The sequence below is a fragment of the Bubalus bubalis genome, chromosome 5, assembly GCF_019923935.1.
Source record: "Bubalus bubalis isolate 160015118507 breed Murrah chromosome 5, NDDB_SH_1, whole genome shotgun sequence".
Lineage (NCBI taxonomy): Eukaryota > Metazoa > Chordata > Mammalia > Artiodactyla > Bovidae > Bubalus > Bubalus bubalis.
The window spans coordinates 128728151-128753386 of NC_059161.1; the positions used below are offsets into that span (position 1 = coordinate 128728151).

The window sequence follows — 25236 nt, forward strand, 5'->3', positions numbered from 1 at the left end:
ACTTCCCCCACTATTATTCATTTTAAACAATCCGTATTTATTTAGATTTGCCCTCTCCTGTGTTATTGATTCCTTTTTACTTCCATTTGGAATTATTTACCTTCTGTCTAAAAAACTCCCTTTAGTATTTATTTCCAAGCAGACCTGAAGACAATTAATTCTCTTAGTTTTCCTTCATCAGAAGACATCTTTATTCCACCTTCAGTCTTTTCTTTTTTAAACTTATTTCATAAATCTTTATTTGTCATTGTTCAGTTGCTCAGTTGTGTCCAACTCTTTGTGATCCCAGGGACTGTAGCACACCAAGCTTCTCTGTCCTTCACTATCTCCCAGAGTTTGCTCAAACTCATGTCCACTGAGTCTGTGATGTTATCTAACCATCTCATCTTGTCCTGTGCATTCAACCATTCCCAGCATCAGGGTCTTTTCCAGTGAGTCGGCTCTTCTCATCAGGTGGCTGAATTAATGGAGCTTCAGCTTCAGCAGCAGCCCTTCCAGTGAGTATTCAGGGTTGATTTCCTCTAGGATTGACTGGTTTGATGTCCTTGCTGTTCAAGGTACTCTCAAGTGTCTTCTCCAGCACCACAATTTTAAGCATCAATTCTTCGACACTCAGCCGTCTTTATCTAATTCTCACATCTTTACATGACTATTGGGAAGACTATAGCTTTGACCATATGGACCTTTGATGGCAAAGTGATGTCTCTGCTTTTTAATATGCTATCTAGGTTTGTCATAGCTTTTCTTCCATGGAGCAAGTGTCTTTTAATTTCTTGACTGCAGTCACCATCCACAGTGGTTTTGGAGCCCAGGAAAATAAAATGTCACTGTTTCCACTTTCCCCCATCTATTTGCCATGAAGTAATGGGACTGGATGCATAACCCCCAAATCAACTTTAAATCCAGTCTTTATTCATAGAAAAAAATACCTGTAGTAATACTTTAAGAATATTTTCTTTTCTTTGTGTTTCCGTGGCATCATGAGCAAGTTTATTTTCCATTTAGATCTTCCATATGTTTACAGCCCACCTTGAAAGATACTTAGGATATAAAATCCCAAGTGGGCTGTTGTTTTCTTTCAGCAATTTAAATATGCCTTTCTATTGTCTTTGGCTCCCATTGTTCCTGTGGAAGTGTTAGCCATTAACCTTATTATTGATCTTTTGACCAATAAAAGCACCTCTGGCTGCTTTTAAGAACTTTTTGCCTTGTCCCTTGTCCTCAGCAGTTTCACTATTATATGCGGGCACACCTCAGAGATGTTATAGGTTTGGTTCCAGGCAACTGCAATAAAGTAAATATCACAATAAAGTGAGTCACATGAATTTTTCGGTTTCCCAATGCATTTTAAAACTGTGTTTATTCTATAATATAGTCTTTTAAGAGTGAAAGAGCATTATGTCTTAAAAAACAATGTACATATTTTGATTTACTATCAACTATCCCGGGTTGCTCAGTGGTAAAGAATCTGCCTGCCAATGCAGGAGACGTGGGTTCAATCCCTGGGTCAGGAAGATCCCCTGGAGAAGGAAATGGCAACCCACTCCAGCATTCTTACCTGGAAAATCCCATGGAGAGAGGAACCTGGCGGGCTACAGTCCACAGGATCACAAAAGAGTCAGACACTGCTGCTGCTAAGTCACTTCAGTCGTGTCTGACTCTGTGTGACCCCATAGACGGCAGCCCACCAGGCTCCCCCGTCCCCAGAATTCTCCAGGCAAGAACACTGGAGTGGGTTGCCATTTCCTTCTCCAATGCATGAAAGTGAAAAGTGACAGTGAAGTCGCTCAGTCGTGTCCAGCTCTTTTAGCACTACTTAAAGACTAAAACAACCACAGTCATTCAATTAAAAATTTTTTAACATTTTATTTCATGGAACTAACATATATGAAGTAAAAAGCAAAAGTGTCAAAAGTTATTTTCTAAGTGCTTTCTTCTTTCTAGTATTTCCTGATTACTTTAATAAATATTTGTTTTACTCATAAGAAATACTTTAATGTTAAAAACTGCTAACCATTATCTGAGCCTTCAACAAGTCATAATCTTTTTCCAATAGTACCACCAAAGGTCACTGATCACAGGTCACCATACCAAACACAAGAATAATGGAAAAGCTTGAAATATTCTAAGAATAGCCAAGATGTGATACAGAGACACAGAGTGAGCAAATGCTGTTGGGAAAATGGGGCTGAGAAACTTGCTCAACGCAGGGTTGCCACAGACCTTCAACTTGTAAAAAAAAAAAAAAAAAAAAAATGCAGTGTCTGCAAAGTATGATAAAGTGAAGTACAATAAAGCAAGGTGTGCCTGTAGTTACCTGTGGTTCTCTTTGTATGCCTCCACTTGAGGTTGATAGAGCTTCCCACACTTATAATTAAAGGTGGCCTGATATCTGTCAGCATTGTGGAAAATTCTGGGTTGAACTCTTCTCTTCTGACTCCTTTGTTTATATTGCTTGATTTTTAATGGTTTGACCCTGCTTCCTGGCACTTGCGGTAATGTCTCATTGACTCCTGGATATTATGTGTGAAAAATGGGGTGGCTCTGAATGACGTTTGCTTCTCCCAGAGAGGGTTTTAGGTTCTTTGGCTCGTTCCTATCAGCGATGGAGGTGACTTAGGCTGGACTTCAGGATTTGGGAAGGCTGGTCTCCCTCTGGAATGTTTCAGCCTTTGGGGGTTCGTGTCTGAAACCTGGATAGTTTACCAGAAACACCCCACCCCACCCCGGCCTCTTTGGTGAGCCCTGAGCTGCAGTTTTTGCTTTCCCAGAATCAAGAAACTGCCCACATCTCTGACTGCCTTTGCATCCTCTTAGCTGTCACTCTCTGCCTCCGTTCTCAGCTGCTCAGCCTTGTGCGTGAACAACTTGGAAACAGACTGAGCAGAATGTTGAGCCCGGTTCTCCATGGCCTCCTCCTCTCTGGGATCTTAGCCCTTGAGTCCTGTCTGCCTCGGTTGTCCTCCAAGTTCTCTCAATGCCTAGAGGTTTTCTGGTTGTTTTTTTCCAGTTTCCACAGTTGTCCTTGGCAGAAGAATGACTCTGACACAGTCACTACACTGCTGTGGCCAGAAGCAGAGTTCCCATTCTGCATCTTACCAGCTGCCTCCTGCAGATCCTTTTATGCCTTTGAGGGGCGTGCACACCGTGTGGCTGTGAGAGTTGGCATTTTAGACTGACAGCAGGGACGGAAGCCTGCTCTTGGGCTCAAGTGGTCAGGGGAGGGTCCCTACCTCTGCTGCTTCCAATGTGTGACCTTGAGTGGGTCACTGGATCTGTTGAGGCTTCAGTTTTGCCGTCTACAAAATGGGTCTGATGATACCTGTGCCGTGTATCTCATAGACTTTGTGTGAGGATGAGCCACAGGGAATGCAGCCAAGAGTACTTTGAGATGACAGACATGACTTTTTCTTCTTTAAGTAAGAAGATGCGGTGGGCCCTGAATTCAGAACTGAATCAGGATGAGAATCTTTCACTGTGTCGAGTGCTCGAGAGATTTATAAACATCTGCCAAGGACAGGTGTGTGCTTCAGATATCCTTCCCCAAGGACCTATCTTCCAGAAGACCCTAAAGACATTTCCCAATCTTGCAAGCAAAGGCAGAGTCCCGGGAACACATGCGCATGGTCCTGAAGGGATCAGGCTGGAGCAAGGTGGGCAGAGGGTCCGGAAACCGCCCTCCCTCTGGGGCTCCATCCGCGTCCCCTCCACGGGGCTCCTGTGGACTCTGCACTTTTTCCATAAAGGGTTACTGGTCCCACGGCACCACGGTCACCTGCGTGCTTGTCTGCTCCCCTGAGACCAGGTGGGTCCCAAACCCAGCTGCTCCCCGAGCCCTTGGGGGCAGTTGAGAATCTCAGAATGTGAAACCTGACCTAAACAGTAGCCAAGACACTGAACTTCCCTGGGCAGTCACTGCCACAGGCCCAGTGTGCCTGGTGCTATGTTCGTTGAGGGGGTCGGGGGGCAGGGGGTGGGAGGGAGGAGGCACCAGGAGCCTTCAGCCCCTCTAATCCCAGCAAGTTCCTGCCAAGTAGCCTGGCAGCAGGAATGGGATTTTAGCTGAGCGAGTCTTGCCTTTCTCAAAGATAAGATTACAGTTATGCTAACGCAAGTCTTACCACACCACCTGGCATTTTTACCCTTTGCTGGGAAGCCCAGCCTCCCCCAAGCGTCTCACCTGCCACTTTCTTGGTGTCTTGTTACATGTGATAATGAAAATCGGGCATTCTGTACCCACCCACCCTGGGCTTTGGAAACCCCTTGGTTCTGGAGAAATATGACCAGCTCATAGCACATCTTTTTCCCCTTCTTTTGGTGGCTCTTTGACAAATCAAAGTCCACCCACCACAGTAACTATATTTAATATGGCATGGGGGCGGGGTCCTGACTCTGACCTCAGGGCTTTCCCACCCCTCTTCTCTGAGATGCAGGTCTTTACGCCTCCGGGAATCTTGTGTTCTCTTTATTTCCCTTGTTCTCCTGTTTATTTCTTCTTTTTTTTTTTTCTTCCACTCCCTTCCTCATTCCTCCTTCTTTACTGGAAGTCTCCACGCTTTGGAAGTGGATTGGTGCATGCAGGTGGGGAGCACTTTCCCAGCACACAGAGGGAGGCTGTTCCCACGACGGGTACCTGGCAGATTTATCACTTGTTGAAGGAAGGAGGCTTCTGAAATGCCAGGCAGAGCCCTTCCTGCTCCAGAGATCATGCTGTGGCGGGGGAGGTGGGAGGGTGAGGGGGGTTGGAGCCCCAGCCTGGGGGGTAGATCAGGGCCAGGGCAGGGTCTCGCAGCCTGTATCCACAGAGCAGAAGCATGACCATGCTTCGGGCACCATCCATTGTCCGTCTGTTGGGAAGACCCCTATGTGGCTCCTTCGCCTCTCTCCCACCCACCTCCCGCCCCCAGGGCTGGTTCTCTGACCTCAGCCCCACAGATGAGAAGGAACACTTCTTTAAGTCCAGATGCTTATCTGAGAAAGAGGTTCCTCATCCCCATCGTGAGCCCTTTGTTGGGCCTCGGCACTTTTTCTCTGTTCTTGGTCCTATTTCTGCTCTGGAGAGATTTTTCAGCGGGATGCCCTGGATTGAGATGAGCTTTAAAATTGCCCCTAGAGGTCAGACAGATGTGGGTCCCTCCCTGTTTACACTGACCTCCAGAGTTGAGGCAGTGGTCCATGAAAGAATGGGTCCAGGTCAGACCAACAGAAAATAAAGGTTTTCCTTTTTCCCTCTTCTCTCTAACTTTTCTTCCCTTTCCCTTTGCCATGAGAAGTTTTTTCCCTTCCTCCACTTCCCCGATCCCCAGATGTCTGTGGGCCTGATGCTGGTTGCTCTGTTCATTTAGTAAAAGTATGTGGGAAGAAAAAGTCATTTACACTTTAGTAATTGTCAAAGCTGGAATCAAGATTGTTGGGAGAAATATCAATAACCTCAGATATGCAGATGACACCACCCTTATGGCAGAAAGTGAAGAGGAACTAAAAAGCCTCTTGATGAAAGTGAAAGAGGAGAGTGAAAAAGTTGGCTTAAAGCTCAACATTCAGGAAACTAAGATCATGGCATCTGGTCCCATCACTTTATGGGAAATAGATGGGGCAACAGTGGAAACAGTGTCAGACTTTATTTTGGGGGGCTCCAAAGTCACTGCAGATGGTGATTGCAGCCATGAAATTAAAATACACTTACTTCTTGGAAGGAAAGTTATGACCAACCTAGATAGCATAGTGAAAGCAGAGATATTACTTTGCCAACAAAGATCTGTCTAGTCAACGCTATGGTTTTTTCAGTGGTCATGTATGGATGTGAGAGTTGGACTGTGAAGAAAGCTGAGCACCAAAGAATTGATGCTTTTGAACTGTGGTGTTGGAGAAGACTCTTGAGAGTCCCTTGGACTGCAAGGAGATCCAACCAGTGCATCCTAAAGGAGATCAGTCCTGGGTGTTCATTGGAAGGACTGATGCTGAAGCTGAAACTCTAATACTTTGGCCATCTCATGTGAAGAGTTGACTCATTGGAAAAGACTCTGATGCTGGGAGAGATTGGGGGCAGGAGGAGAAGGGGATGACAGAGGATGAGATGGCTGGATGGCATCACCGACTCAGTGGACATGAGTTTGAGCAAGCTCCAGGAGACAGTGGAGGACAGGGGAGTCTGGCGTGCTGCAGTCCATGGGGTCGCAGAGAGTCGGACACGACTGAGACACTGAACAGTAACAAAAATTGCATGGAATAGATCAGTAGTTTGCCTGTTCTCATGAGATTTGCTGCCTCAATGAATAGCTTAGGGCTGCAATGCAGACATTCAGGTGGTTACAGGAGAAAAGGAGTTAGGGTTAGCAAAGGGGCGGGGTTGAGGGATGGGGAAGGCCTTCTGGAAAGGTGATGCCTGAGCAGGGACCCGAGGGGGAAAGGTCACTCCTGTGAAGCCATTAGCAAGTGTCTGGCCACGGAGAGGAGATCCAGACCTCATCTGAGGAAGAGCGGTCTCCTCTTACGGTCCCAGAAGTCCACAAGGCTATGATGGGAGAAGGAGGTGGGGTCTGCCACCTGGTTCCTCCCTTGCAAGCTGACCGCAGATGTCGCGCAGCCGCAGAGGTCCATCCAGCTCCGAGGCAGGGGGATGTGTGCCAGAGCCACAGCCCAAAGCCACAGGCCCGTGTCCGTTCTCAGGCTGGGGGGCCGAGTGGTTTCGTCTCCCCCTGGATGGCAGAGCGCCCCCTCAATACACTTTTCCTCACAAAGCGATTGACGTGCATCTGCTCACAAGGGCCTGGACCCATCTCAGGACACCATCTGGAGTCTTTTGTCCCCCTTGTTTTCCTTTTGAAATTATCAGGTCGGTGTTTTTCCCTCGGTTCTTTTCTCATCCTAGCAAAGAATTGAAAGGACAGCCCAGGACAGTTCAGGCAGGCAAGATTTGCTAAGCAAGCAGCAAGTAGTACACGCTCAAGACATGAGAGCAGACCAACCCCCATGGGAGTGGTTCCACTCTGGCTAGGTCTCCCTTTTTATGTCCTTTGTTCCCGCCCCTAAGCGTTCCCGAGCCCTGATTGGTTCTGTCCCAGGCAAAATAGGGCTTGTAGACCAATCAGGGAAGGGAATATAAATAAGGCATGTGTTCAAGGCCAATCAGGCAAAGGGGTGTGCTGGGCATGCCTTCCCCTGGAGATTCTCGCTGTAGCCTGCGGTGCCCCTTTTTGTGGGCTTTCCCATTCTTTGTTTGTGCTCTGCACGGTTCTTCTAATCACAGCTTCCTCTAACCACCATCTTGGACTCCTTTTTTCTATTCTAACTGCCTAACAAAAGGAATTGGGAGCACTGATGTCCTCCCCAACAAAGGACCAGGTGGGCTTTCTCTTTTGAAAGGGGCTGGAAGGAGCCAGGAGTGACTTCTCCAGGAAGAGGAGGGGTCTGGGGCTGAGGTCAGAGGTCAGCCTCTCTGCCAAATAGGGAGGAAGTTCAGTTCAGTTCAATGGCTCAGTCGTGTCTGACTCTTTGCGACCTATGAATTGCAGCATGCCAGGCCTCCCTGTCCATCACCAACTCCTGGAGTTCACTCAAACTCATGTCCATCGAGTCGGTGATGCCATCCAGCCATCTCATCCTCTGTCGTCCCCTTCTCCTCCTGCCCCCAACCCCTCCCAGCATCAGAGTCTTTTCCAATGAGTCAACTCTTCGCATGAGGTGGCCAAAGTACTGGAGTTTCATCTTTAGCATCATTCCTTCCAAAGAAATCCCAGGGCTGATGTCCTTCAGAATGGACTGGTTGGATCTCCTTGCAGTCCAAGCAGGAGGGAAAAGTGAATGGTTATAAACACCTCAAGGAACTTGCCCTGAGAATAGAATTGTGGAATAAGACATCAATTAATTAAAAATTCCTCCTCCAACGGGTTCTCCTGCCACGTAAGGGTGGGTGGAAGGAGTTGTTGTTGTTGTTCTGTTCAGTCGTGTCTGACTCTTTGGGAAACCAAGGGCTGAAACATGCCAGGCTTCCCTGTCCTTCACTAACTCCAAGAGTTTGCTCAAACTCATGTCCATTGAGTCAATGATGCCATCCAACCATCTCATCCCCTTTTGCCCCCTTCTCCTCCTGCCCTCAGTCTTTTCCAGCATCAGAGTCTTTTCCAAGCAGTCAGCTCTTCACATCAGGTGGCCAAAGTATTGGAGCTTCACCAGGGCAGGGGGCGAAAAAGAAGACATTTGGTTTTCCATAAAGCCTGATTTCAGATGTAATAATTCTCACACTCCAAGCAGAGAAACTGGCTCTCAGGCACCGCTTTGGGAAGTGATGGTGTTGTAGGCCGGGGTGCAGGCACCACAGAAGGGGCGGGCCTGGGCCCTCTGAGATCTGCAGGACTGCAGATCCTGGAGGATCTGGGTTGCGGTGGGGATGAACTTCTGGGTGGACCATGTAAGTGTGAGGACGTGACCTCCGTGGCCTCGGCCTGAAGTGGCTTGAAGTGAGGCATCAGTTTCCAGCCAGAGGTTGAGGTCAGGCCACAGTGGTGAGAGCCCCAGATTCTAGCCACTAGACCAGTGGTCAGCGACAAGGCCCTGGCCCTTTGGCTTTGCAGAAAAGAATTCCCACAAAGATGAAAAGTAGAGAAACAAGTGTTTATCAGAAGGAAAAAGAGTACTGTACATATGTAGACACACAGGGCAACTCACAGGGAGAGTTGTGCCCTTGTGGTGGTTTGAATCACTTTTATGGGGCATCGCTTCTGGGTTTCCTTTGGGGCGTCCCTGGTGGCTCAGATGGTAAAGTGTCTGCCTGCAATGCGGGAGGCACAGGTTCAATCCTGGGTTGGAAAGATCCCCTGGAGAAGGAAATGGTAATCCACTCCAGTACTCTTACCTGGAAAATCCCATGGACGGAGGAGCCTGGTGGGCTACAGTCCATGGGGTCATTAAGCGTCAGACATGTGACTTCACTTCACTTCCTTTGGCCAATCATCTTGCTTTGCCGGGTTCTGAGTCCGTATTTGGTTTACCTCAGGAACCTCCCACGTGTGCGTGAGCCTCTCTCAGCCGAAATGGATTCTGGTGAAGTGGCCTATGGCTAGTTGACATCACTTACTGTAGGGTGGTGTCCCCTCTCTGACCTCCAAGGAACTTTCTAGTTGGGAAGGGCTTCTTGACTTTGAGAATGAGAAATTTGTGGTCTCTTATCTTTTATCAGGGCAGGGCCCAGCCTCCTCTTTCGGTTGTCATACAATTGATATTTTGGAGTTTCTGTCCACAGGGAATGAACGTCAGCTGCTTTCCGGGGTGGGTGGCCCATCTACCTCCTGCCTCAGAGGGAGGTTACACACTGTGGGCCCATTTTTAATGCTTTAGGATGAGTTGGTCTCTGTGTGACCGTATGTGTGTGTGCTCGTGCGTGCGTGCATGCGTGCGTGCGCAGAGGTTGAAGGGGCCAAGTGAATTCCTCGTGGGTTACACAGACATTCCTCTCTCTCACTCTCTCCCTTCCTCCAAATATTTTACATCTTAATAGAAAATGCTTCGGGGCCCACACTCACTGAACGACTGGCTCAGTTCTGTTCCTTTGCCTTCGGTCCTCGTGGCTTACTTTCTGGTGTCATTTTCAGGCACGGAAATCTGAAGTCACTGAATGAATCACAACAAAATAGCCCGGAGCTGACATTCTAGCCAAGAGAAGGGGTGGGGCAGGCAAGAAAGGAGACAATGAAGGGAATTATGCAGTGGGTGGGGGGTGGGGTGAAATCTGCAGAGAGAAACAGAAATGGATGGACGGGGTAGGCAACCAGAGGATGAGTGCAGGGATGGGCAAGCGTGTGAGTGGACGGATGAACGAATGAATGAGCGCATCTGTGAATGAGCAAGTGAGTGAATGAGTGAGTGATCTGAATGAATGAGTGCGCGAATGATGAATGAGTGAACGAGTGAACAGATGAATCAATGAGTGAGTGAATGAAGAAGTGGGTAAGTCATGGGTGAGTGAATGAAAGACCCCTCCCCCCTTCAGCCCAGGCAGTGCTATCAGAAGAGCCAGGGGCCAGGAGCCCAAGGGTCGAGGAGTCCTCTGGGCAGCAAGAGAAGACATCCCACCCCATGCTCTGGGCCAGCATCTCAGACAACATCTGCTCCCATGCTCAGGTAGTGGGCACAGACAGCTCACACGTGGCTGAACTGGTGCTTAGCTTGAGGGCCACGGAGGATGCCCTCCGGTGGGTCAGATGATGCCTTTCAGGTCTGGAAATAGAGAGTTCTCTTTCCTCCTCCACTAAAAAGCCTGTGTGGCCAGCCATGTAATCAGATAGGTTTGTAATTAAAGACTAACTGTCAAAATATTTTAGGAATGTGTCTCCAATTGGCCCTTAACAAAGGTGGTTTTCTAAAGTGGCCATTTTTCCTCAAACAATCAAAAGGGTCTGATAGAACCCCACAGGCTGTATGGTATGTCAAAGTTTTCATAATAGTCTCCCTTTTCCTGGTGATAAAACTAATTTGTGTTCATTGCAGAAATCTTAGAAAACACAGAAAACATAAAGCAGAAATAACAGCCATCCAACACAGTTGTCCGGCATAATAAGAAAAGGCTTCGTAGCTGGGCTGTTCAAGCCCTTGAAACAGGGCTTGTCTGAACTGGGATATGCTGCGCACGCATGAAACACACATTAGATTTCGAATTCTTATGGGACAAAAAGAATGTCAACTAGCTCTTCAAAAGTTTTTATACAGATCACATGTTGAAAAGATAACATTTTATGGAACAAACTACATACGGTATTTTATCAGTTTCCCCTGATGATTTTTATTCTTGTAATACAGCAGGGGATGAGATGGTTAGAGAGCATCACTGACTCAATGGACATGAATTTGAGCAAACTCTGGGAGATAGTTAAGGACAGGGAAGCCTGACGTGCTGCAGTCCATGCAGTTGCAAAGGGTCGGACATGACTTAGCAACTGAAATATTGCGTAGCTATTTCAGTATTGCAAATTGCCAGTGGTTCACATCACGTTCCTACTGGACCGTGCTGTTGCATAAGGCTCTAAAATCTACTCCTTTAGTGCGCCAGAAAGTTACACCAGGAGGATGAGTTCCAGGGTGCCAAACCCAGAGGAAGTTCAAAGTTCTGATCACCAGCACTGGGACAGGAAGAGCTGGTGCCCCTGTTCATATGCTCTTTCACACCTCCCCAAAACATCCGGTCTTTGCTTTGGGCTAGGTGTCCAACCAGGCAAGCCCCAGAACACTGGACGCAGTGAGCTTGTACCCAAGTGAAGCTTGCAGCCCAGCAGCTCGGCTGCAGGATGGAGGCTCTGGACCTAGCAGAGGATGGAGGCTCTGGACCTAGCGGAGGTCGTGACACAAAACAGAAGCTCTGCACTGAACCACTCACAAGCGAAGGCACAACGACAGGAACAGCGAGCTTTCCTGGGAAAGGTCATGGCCCCACAAAAACCCAGATCTTTTATTCTGACTCTGGAATCTCACAGGAAAGCTCCAGGATCTTCCCATAACGACAGCTAAGCCTGGTCTTCCGTCCAAGGATTTCTGGTTTTGCTTGATCTTTGGGGAAGCCATGTGAGGTCACACAGGGTAGTCCAAGAGGATCCGCCCTAGAAGGAGACTCAGGTAGACAACCTAGGCTGTGACATAAGGGTCTTTAGGGAAATAGAGGGTTGTGTGTGGCCACTGAACGCAGGAGGCAATAATGCGTGTGTGATGCACTTCGACACGTGCACGCGTGCGTGTGGAAGAGGCAGGCGGCTGGGCTGTGTGGGTGAGAGCAACTCTCTGGGTTCACACACTCCAAGGGCACTGGCTGAGCAACATCCCAGCTCTGCAGACTGGGGATTCACGCCATCTTCTGCCCGGAGCACCTCGTTCTCATCTCTCAGGGGCTCCACAATCCTGAAAGCTCACCTAGTGTGGTGTGAGCCCAGATGAGAGCGACCTGTGTGTGGCACTTGGAAATCTTTTATTCTCTTGGGGAACATTGATGAAAGGAAATGGCTGCTACTCAGAGCAGGACAGGCTGAAGCTATTTCATTCTTTCAAGCCCCAAGAAGGAGCATTAGGCCTTTGGATGGGGCTTTCATTTTAAGAAGCAGGCAATCAGCATACTGTGAGCAAAGTCTCCACACTCTGCTGGGCAGGGTGGTCCCGGGCTGGCCCAGTCGTATCCTGCCTTCTATCCCTGGTGGGTGGGATTTCTGATGCTCAAGCTTCATCATCATGGGGATTTGGGTCATGATACCTGTAGGATCACCAGTGTGAAGGAACTGTTGGAAACTTGGTCTGGACTTCTCCCCAAATCTCCAAAGAAAGGACCCCAGGCGGGGTCAGGGCTGGGGAGGGGATACATCTGTGTGAATGCGCTTGCAGCTGGTTGTAATCACTGTAAGAATGTGAGTTGATGTTTGCAGAGAGCTTAGCACGCTTCTGGCTTGTACTAAGTGCTGCCCCACTGCTTGTTAAATAAATAAACAAACAGGAAAATCTATATTGTGCCAAAGACAGGAGGGGTGGTGAAGAGTGCAGAAATAAAGCAGAAGGCATGAGGAGGGTGGAGCAGAAATGGGCTTGAGTGCCTGGAAGGAGGCAGCAGAACAGAGATGAGCAATGCCAGTCAAGCCAGAAGGGCTTCCAGGAGGAGATGAGGGGCTGGGTTCTAACTTACCCTGGGCGTGTTTTTAGAGTTCCTAGGAATTCTCAAAAGGCAGGCCTTGGATTAACGTCTGAAAACCCGCTGATGGAAACAACATCCATGGATTCCGTTGTCGGGGGAAATCCCCCAGACAGAACTTCATGCTTTGGCCGCGGTCCAGAGCCCTGAGCTGGCAGACTCCATGCCCGCAGAGTGTCCCCGTCCAGCTGCAGCTCGCCAGCTTCTGCTCAGGGTTCTGACATCATTCGAGGGAAGGAAATGACAGGGGTCCAGTCTCCCGCCCACCATATCTCAGTTATAAATGCTCCAGGCATGTCTCCCCTGGGGATAATTACATCCCAGTCAGTTTTAGCAGGTTAGGTCATATACCTGTAGGGCATTCATTTCTTTCTACAGGGATTGCCCACCGGATATTCCAAGGCGAGCGGGGCGAGGGGCCCAGCTAGCGGAGGATGGGGGGGGGCTGTGCTCACAATAGCCCTGAGTCATGAGCTTCTCACTCCTTCCATGCTCCTCTCCCCACCCGGGAAGCCCATGACTCAACAGCATTTATTTAGCACCACCGAGCACAGAGATCCATCCTGGGAAGATGGCTCCCCAAGCAGGCGTGGCAGACTGGCGTGCCCTGCATTCTGCCAGCCCCTCCACCAAATGAGAGCAGCTCTGGGGGGCGGGGAGGCATCTGTGTATTTTATTAAAAACAACCCCAAACTCCCACCTCATGAGACTCTAATAAAAAGCCAAGGACCTCGCTAGGCTTCCGTCCTCATCAGAGAAACAGAGGTGGGAAGATCAACCTCCTGGGTCTCCCTTTTGATGCCTGGGAGCAGGGTTCTCAACAGGGAGTGGTTTTGCCCCCAGGGGACACCTGACAATGTCTGGAGATGTGTTTGGTTGTCACACTGGGGAGGGAGGGGTGGGAGGGAGTCAGGGAGGCTGCTGAGCATCCTACGGGGCACAGGACCGCCCCCAGGCAAATTACGGTCCAGCTCCAGCTGTGCTTAGAGCCAAGTGGAGAAACCCCATCCCCACCCACTCCATCCTGGCAGAGCACCATATCAGAGAGACCCTGGCGGGAGTGACCCCTGCCTTGGGCTCACCATGCCCTCTTCTGCTTGCTCTGCAAAGCTTGATTTGCTCGCCCAGCAAGGCTCAGACATGTGCACTAGGCAGGCAGACGGCAAGATGTTCTTGATCACACCCGACATGCAGGAGATGAAACTGATGTTCCAAAGCGGAAAGGAGCCCCTCTAGAGCTTCTTACAGAGGAGACACTCAGCCAGCCATGTGCTAAGTCTCCTCTCCTGAGTCCCTTGTCACTTTGTGCCTGCACTCCTGGGGACTATTAAAAATGTCAGCAAAGCCGAAAGTGCCCAATGGTGGGTGACATCACAGGGACAGGAAAGGGCAGCACGGTGGCAGAACACAGCGAGCCGGGAGGTCCAGATCTTCCCATAATAAAAGTTAATGAGGCCGGGTTTCAGTAACTCGTGAATGAGAATTAACCCTGCTGGTGAAACCAGTCCCCGTGGATTTTTAACCGTGAGAATCACTGAGTCAAAAAGAAGAAAACGCAAAGTTGATGCAACAGTTTATCTAGAAAATCTGTTTATAAGCAAATAGTGACTCAGAGGAGAGACAGAATCCCAATGTGACAGCCCGTGAGACAGCGGAAGGCAGCGAACCCAGAAGGAGAAACCATCACCAGAACACAAGGCAGCCTTTAAAGTCCTTCAGGGCTTCCCAGGGGGTCACTAGTGGTAAAGACCTGCCTGCCAGTGCAGGAGATATAAGAGATGTAGGTTCGATCCCTGAGTCGGGAAGATCCCCTGGAGGAGGGCATGGCAACCCACTGCAGTATTCTTGCCTGGAGAATCCCATGGACAGAGGGGCCTGGCGGGATACAGTCCATGTTGTTGCAAAGAGTCTGGAGCGACTTAGCATGTACACGTGCGAAGTCCTTCTACTTTGGAGGTATCTCTCTAGAAGAATCCCATCCCCCCTTCCTGATTTGAGGGGAATGTTGTTTTCACTTCTTCTTGGTCCCTGGTATCCCCAGATCCAAGAACCACAACCCCACCCCCGCCCCTGGTCCAGGCCATAAGCAGCCCGGAGTCAGAGTTGGTCCCGGCTGACACATCCCTGTACCTGCTCTGGGCACTTCGGCTCCTTTTGATGCAGCACCTCTACACCATCCTCCTGGGAAGACTAGGAGAGGGGGCAGGAGGAAACGGATGAGGGAGGGGAGCAGAACAGGGACATCTACTGATGTGCAGCGGAGAAAGGGACGCTCTAGAGGCAAGCAGATAGCTTGGACACGCGAAGGCATGAACCACAGAAACAAGAGGAGAAACAAAGCCTTTGAGGCGATGCCGCAGGGAGCGCTGTCCTGGGAGGACACAGGGAGCTGCCCAGCCTAAGACACGGTCCCCGCCCTGCAGCCCCCAGGTGTCAGGCACAAGCCCCAGAGCCCATCCCGGGTCAGTGGTCAAGCATCACCTCCCAAATGTTTGGAAATGTCAATGTCTCCAGAGTTGAGGAATTACCTTTTCACTCTTTCTTCACAAACTATATCTCATAGACTTCAGCAAGACTCTTTGCCACTTGAAAATAAATTTAGGAAGGTGGTACATTAGGGTTACACAGTCTTGGTGGTTTACCAACAAGGATGAAGTTACATAACCCTCTGTGTGTGTGTGTGTGATGAGTCTTCCCAATCTCAAAAACTTCAACTTTAAGGGGCAAGATCTCCCAGGTGTGGCAGAGACCGTGGAAAACTGTTTCTGATGGCGCTTTGGGCAGCCTAGCACACTTTTCCAAACCAACTCTAGCTGTCCAAGGTGTAGTAGGCAACGAGTCCTTTAGGGCCACTCAGCTCCTGTTGGCAAGGCCAGCCCAAGGATGGAGTAACCTTCTTGCTTTTCTCCAAGTTCAAGAAATTGACAGACTTGAGCCTGAATGGGGGAGGGGAGAAGGTCATGGCAATGACAAGATGACAGGAGTAGTGATCTTGACCATGGCCGCCACTGCCCAGCGCCCCCCCAGCCCAGGACTGAGCTCACACACGCTAGACGTTCACGGGAGAAGACAGAGGCTCCGTGAGGTTAAAGGAGACTGGCCCAAGGTCACAGGGCTGGACAGTGCCAGAGCGGAAACAGACCCCACCCCGTCTCCCCCACCCCATCCTGTCCGATCCCAGAATCCATTCCTGAAGCCAAAACAGGCTGCTGCCACCAGGACCTTAGAAGGCAGCTTGCCATCATTTCTGTAGACCCCGAATGCTCCTCAGTGGTCATGCAATTATTGAGCATCAGCTGTATGGAAAATGAAACCAGTGAAAGTGCTGGTCGCTCAGCGGTTCCGACTCTGACTCATGGACTGTGTCACAGCGGCGACTGCAGAAACCCACTAAGACCAAGTGGAGTAGAGAAGGTGCTGTCGTCGAGGTACAGACACGCTCTTGGGCCTGAGTGAGGGGCCGTCCAGGGTGGCTTTCTGGAGGAAGTGGCATTCGGTACATACCTAGAGGAACAAACGGGAGATGGAGAGGCAGGAAAAAAAGGAGACACCATCCCCACTAGGCAGGGCTGCTAGTGTGAACCCCAAAGGCTAAACCGGAGCATGGCTGCCTCTGGAGACCTTCATCCCCCTCCTGCAGGGACGGAGGACTAAAAATGACCCAGGAACACCTACCAGGGGCCGGCCCCTGCTAGCCCAGGGAGGAGAGAGATCAAAGCCACCTTCCCCATCCCTCAGGGAGGTAGTAGAGATCACACAAGGAGTGCAGGCAGCTCTGCAGGCACCCACCCACCTTCCTTGGCCTCTGAAACCCCCAGCCGCCTCTGCAACAGGAGGACCGGGCTGTGGGTTCAATAAGATGAACTGTGTTCCAGACTCTGCTCATGCTTGGGCACAAAAGTACTAAATATTCGGTAAGTGGGGGCTCCGGGGAGGAGCTGGACAGGGCGGGCATGCAGCAAGCAGGGGAGGCTCCCTGGAGGAGGTGAGAGCTGAGTGGCCACCAGGAGTCAGCCAGGGGTGGAGCGGGAAGAAGCAGGGAGAGCATTAGTGACTCCAACCTCAGAAGTGTCTCTCTCAGCTGCAAGGTGACCCGCAGCAGGACTACCACAATCCGAGCCTTTTCTTGAAGGTGGGGGCTAGTGGACGTTCCCTCCCTGCTGTGACACCCTGGCCTCCCTCAAAAGCAGCTCGAGGGGCACTTTCCTCGGATAAAAATAAAACTTGGTGGGGCTCCGCAGGAATGGAATACATTCTTCCTGTGTTTAAATTTCTACGGAAAATCTGACCCGCGTGGACGCCGCCCCGGCATAAGCGAGCGCACAGCGCTGGTATCTTTCTTGAAGGCGAAGGAAGCCGGCGGGGCGTTCAGACCCGAGCGGGCACGGGACCCGCAGGGTGGGCTCTCCTGCACCGCGGCGCGCGGGGCCGGGGCCGGGGCCGGGCCGGGCGGCGGGCGGCGGGCGGCGGGCGGCGGGCGGAGCGGGAGGCCCGGCCCCCTGCGAGCCAGCGCGCCCGAACGCCGCCTGTCCGCTTGCAGAGGCCGCCGGGGCCGTGGATGGGGAGGGCGCGCCGCCCGGCGGTCCCGGCGCACAGGCGGCCGTGATGAGGGTCAACGAGAAGTACTCGACGCTCCCGGCCGAGGACCGCAGCGTCCACATCATCAACATCTGCGCCATCGAGGACATCGGCTACCTGCCGTCCGAGGGCACGGTGAGTGCGGGCGGCCGCCAGCCGCGAGCGCCAGGGAGGGCCGCGCACCTGCGCCGTGCCCGGGGAGGGCGGGACGGGAGGCGCCGGGTTCGCGGGGCTCTAGGCACTTGGGGGGCGCCCAGCGGCGCACGTGGGCCCCGCCGCAGGCACGCGCCCACCCACCTCGGCCCCGAGTCCCCGCCCGCAGCCGCTTCGCCCCCAGCTCGAGAGCGAGCCCGCGGCTAGGGCCCCGGGTGGGACGCTCCCTTCCCGTTGGTGCCGATTTGGGGCAACGGGTGGGGGTGGGGAAGCCGCCTCGCCCGGGCAGGGTGGCAGCCTCAAGGCCCCACCGCGCCGTCAGCCTCGGGCCACAGCCGCGCGCCTCCGTGCTGGTTGCCCGGCCTGGGAGCTCCCCACACCCCGGGCAGCAGGCGCCGGGGCCGCTCGGTCTTTCCGCGCTGGCCCGGGTCCCCAATCCCGCGTTTGCGCCTGGCCTGGATGGTAGCCAGGCCTGTGGGCCAGCATCTACCCCACCAGGTGACCACGAGACCCTAGCGGGGTCTCCTCTGATCCCAGGTCAGAATTCGCCCCTGAGGGTTTTGGCTTAAAGTTGGAACAAAGTTTGCCAGAAGAGGAAAGGGCTGAGACCAGTGCCTCAGCCAGGGAGCCCTGCTGACTCTGCTGGCTCTGGGGCCAGAAAATAGACTCCCCTGTCTCCCCCATTCCCCCAAGCACCGCCCGGGCCCCTCCCCGGGAGATGCGGAAGCCCCAGCTGCCCTGTTCTGCTCTGACCAAGTCCGGGGTTATTCCTGCCTGCCTCTCTAGCCTCTGCCGGAGTCCGGTGGGAGCATCCAGGGAGGTGCCGGTGGCGTGTGTTCCAGGAAAGGCAGAGACCCCCAGCCTCAGATCACAACCGGGGTCCCATGTGCTTTGGGGTGTCTTTTACAGCTGGGCCTGCTCCAAAATGCTGGGAGTGTTAGGGACCGCTGTTGGTGGTGGCCTTGGAAGCTTAGGGGTTATCGCTTCAGCCCACACTGTGTATGTCTGCTGTGTGCCGGGCCCTGTGGGATCCTGGGCACCCCCAGAGGGGACGAGCAGGGGACCCCGCCCAGCTGGGGCTCAAGGAGCAGTAGTGGAGGTTACCCAGGACAGCGACAAGGGATGCTTCCAGGACGATGGGCCAGTCGCCATGTGTTAACTCATTTCACTCTCTCGGTAGCCATGGAGGGTAGGTGTTGTTCCTGCAGATGAAAAAGCAGGGGCCAGAGGAGGGCAGATGACTGTCTTGTGTCACCAACCAGCTGGGAGGTGAGCTCGGAAGAGCCAAGACACGGAGGCGGGTTTCCAGGGACAGCCTGCTGGAGGGACGAACATTCTGGAGGAGAGGGGGCCGGTTATATCCATAATTGGGTGGGGTGGGGCCTTCAGTACAAAGAAATGGCGTATATGAAGACTCCCAGGTGGGAAGGAGGGGTGCACGGGTTAGGAGGCACAAGATAGGGGTGGCAGCCAAGATAATGAAGAGAAACAGACATTCCAGAGGTTGACCAGATTCAACTTGAGAGAGACAGGTTGTGAAACGAAAAACGGAGCTCTTAACAGATGGCTCCTGGGCTCTGGAGCTTTACTTCAGGGACCCATGGCCCACCCCTGTCTAGAACTCCCCTCTCTACTCCCCCCAAACCACAAAGTCTGCAGAGAGGCCACTCGGCCCTTCCTTCAAGGTCTCCACCGTCCAGAAACAAGTAGATGAGCCCAGAGGAGACTGGTGAGTTTTCCTTTGCATACAGCTCTTACTATGGGGAGGTTCCAGGTATGATGGGCTTGCAGGGCTGTGAATCAGGGGCACATGGCCACAGGAAGGCAGGCTGAGCAGTGTCCCACCGGAGAGAGAGGGCCTCAGGGAGGCTGGACACAGCAGCTCCAGGAGCCGGGGGCCTGTCCGTGCTGCTGGGCAGGCGCTGTGTCAGGGAGAGCCTCGCAGGGCATCCCCAAGACTGCTCATGCCAATGATTGTTGTTCATTCACTACCCTGAGTCAGCCAGCGAAGGCGGCTCCTTGCAGATGAAGCCCAGAGGGCGTGGACTGCTTTCAGAAAGTCCCCATCCGGTTCCCAGACTTGCATCCCATCCTGGGGGTGTCAACGTCATTTACATCGGCCATCAGAATAAACCCTGCCCCAGCCTCCTTGTCTGTGCCTCTCCTCATTCTCATTCCCAAGTTCAAGGGTAAAGGTCATTTCCTTGTTCCTGTAGAAAGAGGTGTAAGAGATAACTCAAAAGTTAGAGCCCAGATTAGTGGGTGCAACTCATTTCATGAAGTTTTCTTTGTGTTAATCTTTGAGTGTTTCTACTTTCTTCCTTCACACTATGGACTGTCAGTGGCCTTGAATCTGTGTCCCAACAAGTCCAGACACCCCGGAGACAGGCTGGCATCTGCCTACCTGGGAGATAAGAGCATGTCCTCTTTATCTGCTGTTGGAGACGATCTGTTTATGGATCACGGAATTAGCCCATAAGTTAATATGCAATGCGAGTGATTTAATTTAAATTTTTTTGGAGTAAAAGTGTTTCAGAGTGATGTCCAGATTGGAGTTGAAATTCAGAGAGACCCAAGATGGAAAGAAATTTTGCAGGTCACTGATTTCATTTTCCCCACTTTTGGAAAAAGTGAATATAGCAGGTTCTCTTAGAATGATCCTTGAGACATTCCCTGACTTGATCTATCGCACACGAATGAGTGAATTCAGTTCCTGGAGCTCCAACTCCAGGTAAGAAGCCAAATTAAAGAATGTACTGGGTTCTGGGTATAGAGAACAGGCTGTGGTTGTCAAGGGGGAGGGGAAGGGTGGAGTGGGAGACTGGGGTTAGCAGATGCAGGTTTATAACAGCAAGGTCCTACTGTAGGGCACAGGGAACAATGTCCATATCCTGTGACAAACCCTAATGGAAAATAATATTTTGCAAAAAGACTGTATATATGTATAACTGGATCACTTTGCTGTACAGCAGAAATTAACACAGTCTTGTAGATCAGCTATACTGCAATAAAAAAATAAATATAAAGAAAGAATACATGGGCCCCCAGTGCAGCAACCAAGGCGTGGACTCAGGGCTCCACTCTCTTCCTCTGTCCTTTTCTAAGAGTTTGGAGAGGCGGGTAGAGGAAGTCTGGAGAGGCAGGTAGACTGCCCTCTCCCTGTTCATGGTGCTTGGGTCAGGGCACACCTAATGTGAAGGGGAACTTTGGCCCCTGCCCTCTTCTCCTGTCACCTCAAGGAGCCATCTTTCTACCTTCCTTGGACTTCCCTGGTGACTCAGAGGGTAAAGAATCTGCCTGCAATGCAGGAGACCCAAGTTCAATCCCTGGGTCAGGAAGATTCCCTGGAGAAGGGAATGGCCTTCCACTCCAGTATTCTTGCCTGGAGAATCCCCATGGACAGAGGGGTCTGGCCAGCTACAGTCCTGGGGTCTCAAAGAGTTAGCCATGACCGAGCAACTAACACTTTCACTTTTCTTTCTGGAGCAGCTCAGGGGTTCATCTTCAAAATCCATTCAGTTCTCCCATCACACTCGGTCCTCACAAGCATCCCACGACCTCAGTCAAGGAGATGTTTTTGTCCCCATTTTGCAGATGGAAAAACTGAGTCTTAGAGCTCGGGAGTGGGGTGTGGTGTCTAAACTCTGGTCTGGCTGGGTCCCAGCTTCCATATGCTTGATCTGGTGGCCCCTACCAGTAGCAGTGTGCAAAACCCATGCCTGTGTCATTCACTCACACACACATACATTCATTCCAGAACTGAGCGCTTAATGCTGAGCATTTAAAAAGACAGGGAGGAGGGGATGGGGCGTCCTGACTCCCATGGGGGGAGGTGGGGGAGGAGACTGGGGAGGATGGCGCAGGCAGGAGACCAGGATGAGCACTCCCGCCCTCGGGCGCCGCACACGGCCCCTGGGTCAGCTCAGGAGATCTGAGTTGCCCGTTTGGAAAATAAGGAGGAACCCCCGTAGAGACGCTGGGAGTCTTATGTGCCCAGGATGCTGGCAGCAGGCGGTGTGCCCTTCAGCCCTGCCTGGAGCCTGTGTGTCCACCTGGCTCTGACCGCCTCCCGCGTGCTCACCCTGCCTGCCGGCAGCAACTTCATTCCTGAGCACTGGCCAGTGTCTTCAACCTGCCCTGGGCGGCCTTCTGGCTTTTCTGCCCACCCCCTTTGCAAGGAGAAGGAACCCCTTCTCTGCCAGCTCTCTGTGACAGTGAATTTCTCTGCCCCTCTTGGGATATCCAGGGGAATGAGCGCCTGCCGTCGGCACCGGGATGAAGGGCTGGGAGATGGGACGGCCTCCGGGTGCCTGTCCCAAGAGTTAGAGGGAGGGTCCACCCAGACCCGGAGCTTTTAACTCAGCGAGTCCTCCCGCCTGCTGGTGAGGGAAGCTTCTGTTATCCACCCATTTTACAGAGCTGGAAACCGAAGCACAGAGCAGGAAGAGTGTCCCCCAGGGCTCATAGCTGGAGAGGGACCAAGCCTGGATGTACCTGAGGGCTCTCATTGCCCCCAACCCCCCTCCACCCTGACCTTACCCTTCCCTGTGGTTCTGGGAGCAGGGGGCTTGGCACCGTGGCTCAGCTGGGCGGCTGCACGGACACTCACAGCGTCCAGTGGAGCAGCCCATGAGGGGTCAGCAAGGGCAGCAAAGGCTGACCGCTTCACTCGCCAGAGCCCCCCCTTCCTCCAGATCCAGTAACTCTGATTCTAGTGGCCTTCGAGCAGGGACTGCATGAGAGGGTGCAGCTGTGCTGGGAAGGAGTGTCACCCCAGTCCCTGGTGCTTCTGGGTGGGGGTCCCTGGGTGCAGCCAGGACTCCAGGCTGGACTCAGCCCGCCTGCACTGTCTCCTCAGGCGCCCCTCACCAGGCCTCAGTTTCCCCGACAGATGGAGGTGAACAACTTTTTCCCGCCTGTCCGCCATGACCCACCAAAGATGCTGGGGTGATCCATGGTCTCTGTCCTTGGCTGGGGGAGGGGAAATGGACCTCCTTCCGCCCCCCAGCCCTCCAGCCCTCCTGGCATGGGCCGTGGACCCGGCTTCTTAGCCCCAGCCCAGCTCCGAGGACTCTGAATGGTGCAAAGTAAGGCCTCTTCCTGGAGTGATTTTATTTTCTTTTATTTCCGAGACCAGCTTGCTGGGGAACCTAAGACCCTCGACAACCATCTGACTCCTGCGGGAGTTTGAGAGCCGGGTGTGATTTCTATGGAAGCCATGCACTATGGTGCCCATGGGGGTGCCTGGACTTTGAGCCCTGCCCCCAGGCTCCATCTCCTAGGCCCCCTGGACAGGCAGAGGGGGAAACTGAGGCAGGACTGCGTGTGCAGCTCCCCCCACCCCTGATGCCACCTCTACCACCTCTGCCCTCGCTCTGGCCCCTGAGACCACCCGCTGAACCCAAATTCTCGACTCAGGGTCTGAGAGTCGATCTGGGAAAACCCCATCTAACACAGCAGGTGCCCGGCCCCTGACTGCACGGCTCATTAGTGGCAGAGCCAGGCTAGGTGAGGGCTGTAACAGGCCGGCGGTCACCTCGACACGCCGTCACCAGGCTCACTGGCCATCAGAGTCACGACGAGCAGATGCGGTCTGCTCCACTCCACCCGGGACCCTATGTGAGAGGAGCACCCCTGAGAGGTTGGCGCTGCAGATTCCACACCCTGTTTGAGCCACTGGTCCTCCCCAGGCAGCCCACCCCCCTTCTCCACAGAGCCGGGATGCCCTTGCATGAGAGCATCCGAGGTTGGCATCTGCACGTGCTGTGAGCAGGGACGGCTCCTCCTGAATGCCAGGCCCTGGAAGGCAGGGCCTTCTGCAGTGTGCTCAGGCATCTGGGCCCCTGCCATCAGAGGGCGGCAGTGGAGAGGGTGGGCGGGGTGGCCGGTGGCTGGGCCAGGCGCTCCCCTCTGCAGGCCCATTCCAGAGCCGCTGACGGCAGCGGTTGTCTCCTCCCCACAGCTGCTGAACTCCTTGTCCGTGGACCCGGACGCCGAGTGCAAGTACGGCCTGTACTTCCGCGACGGCAAGCGCAAGGTGGACTATGTCCTGGTGTACCATCACAAGAGGGCCTCGGGTGGCAGGACGCTGGCCAGGAGGGCCCAGCACGGCGACGCGGGCCCGGCCGCCCGCAGCGCCCGGCAGGACCAGCCCCTGCCTGGGAAGGCGGGTCCCCTGGGCGCGGGCGAGCCCGAGCCGCCACTGGACTACCACGAAGATGACAAGCGCTTCCGCCGGGAGGAGTACGAGGGCAACCTGGTGGAGGCCGGCCTGGAGCTGGAGCGGGACGAGGATGTAAGTGTCCCCGCTCCTGGACGGGCGGGGGCGGGCGGGACGGCGGCCGCCTTCAGCTGCTCGCAGCAAGGGGCAGTGCTGACACCCTCCTGGTTGAGTGGAGAGAGCCCAGACCCGCACACGCCCCCACCGCTGCCGCAGAGGAGGGGCTGGGCTTCTCCGCCCTAACCAGTGGGGTCATTTCTTGCTCGGGTCAGGTCCTCCCCTGGGACGCTGGGCAGAGGACAAAGCTCCCCCGGGAGCCTCCCCAGAGCTCGACTTCGGCTTCTCAGGGCCTCGGTTTCTCAACTTGTCGAGTGAGGAGGTTGGCCAGGCTGATCCCCCTGGGGCCCTGGTGCGCTGAACTTGGTGACCATCACACTGGTTTCCGGAGCTCCCCTCCTTGGCAAAGCCGGAGAGTCTTTCTCAGGGGACGTTTGCCGGGCAAAGCAGAAGGTCAGCTCACCTGGCCTGCAGAAAGTGCGGCAGTGTGCAGGGACGGCCTTGGTGACCCTGGGGACCATCCATTGGCCCCCTCAGCTTCTCGGCGGACTTGCTGGCGCTCCGCACCGTCTGCTTACCTCTCTGTGCATGAGGGGGTGGGGGCCCTCCTTCCGTGAACACTAGGGGGTCAGGCCCCAGCCTGAGGAACTGTCACTGTGCAGGTTAACCAAGAAGCAGACCAAGTCTTTACAGCATGTTCAGAGCAGAGAACGTAGTCAGCAGGCTGACTTAGGGAGCCGTGAGTCTATGGAGAATGTTCCAAATAGAAGGTGCTGTTAGTTTGCTATTTTATTGTGACCGTAACCTACCAGGCTCTTCTGTCCGTGGGATTTTCCAGGCAAGAATACTGGAGTGGGTTGCCATTTCCTTCTCCAGGGGATCTTCCCGACCCAGTGATCGAACCTGGGTCTCCCGCATTGCGGGCAGACGCTTTACTTTCTGAGCCACCAGGGAAGCCCCTCTTTCACTTTCACTTTCACCACCCAATCCTTAAACGGTGAACGCTTTGGGTCTGGTGACGAGAAGGTTTTCGCGGTACTCAGACTAGAAAGCTAGTGACCGGGGAGCGGGTATGAACACTCTCATATGTTGATGCTACTTTCGAATGAAAGCAACCAAGCATGCTTAACGGCCCTCGTTCCACCTTGACCCCGAGGTCGAGGCCTCTTGTGCTCAGCAGGGACCACCCCTCTGGTGGGGCTTTGGTTACCTGGAAGGTCTCGGTGAGTTCAGCTGTAGGGTTGGTTCCTACTGGAGCCGTGAGGATGTGAGGGACCTAAAACGTTCTGATGGTCAGGATGCAAAGGATGGATTCTGACCGGGTTGCCGAGAGCCTGTCTCTCTGATTCTGAAGGCAGCAGCCGCAGACAGGCATACGCTGGTCCTTCGGTGTTTTCTGTCCCGCTTTGGCTTAGACCTGAGCTGGGGCCGCTCGGGAGAGAGGACAGTCATTCACGCTGGCTTTTCCCAGTCCCACCCAGCCAGCCCCGGGACCTTTTGCTGGAACAATGTGGCTACTATAGAGGCTTGATTTCAGCGTGTCCTTTATAACTGGAGGAACCAGTGGCCT

The 25236-nt window shown here is 53.2% G+C and overlaps 1 protein-coding gene across 8 annotated transcripts in view; it reads left to right on the forward strand.

Annotated features, from left to right (window-relative positions):
- ANO1 (anoctamin 1) overlaps positions 1–25236 on the forward strand; it is a 188311-nt gene that overhangs the window by 75057 nt on the left and 88018 nt on the right. For 7 of the 8 annotated variants that reach the window (XM_044943801.2, XM_044943800.2, XM_044943802.2 and 4 more), the window contains 2 exons: positions 17199–17371; positions 23352–23684. In XM_044943801.2, the coding sequence (XP_044799736.2) occupies positions 17199–17371; positions 23352–23684 (506 nt within the window). Of the gene's footprint in view, positions 1–16695; positions 16791–17198; positions 17372–23351; positions 23685–25236 lie in introns of those variants that run through there. The other variant, XM_044943804.2, reaches the window with a different exon arrangement.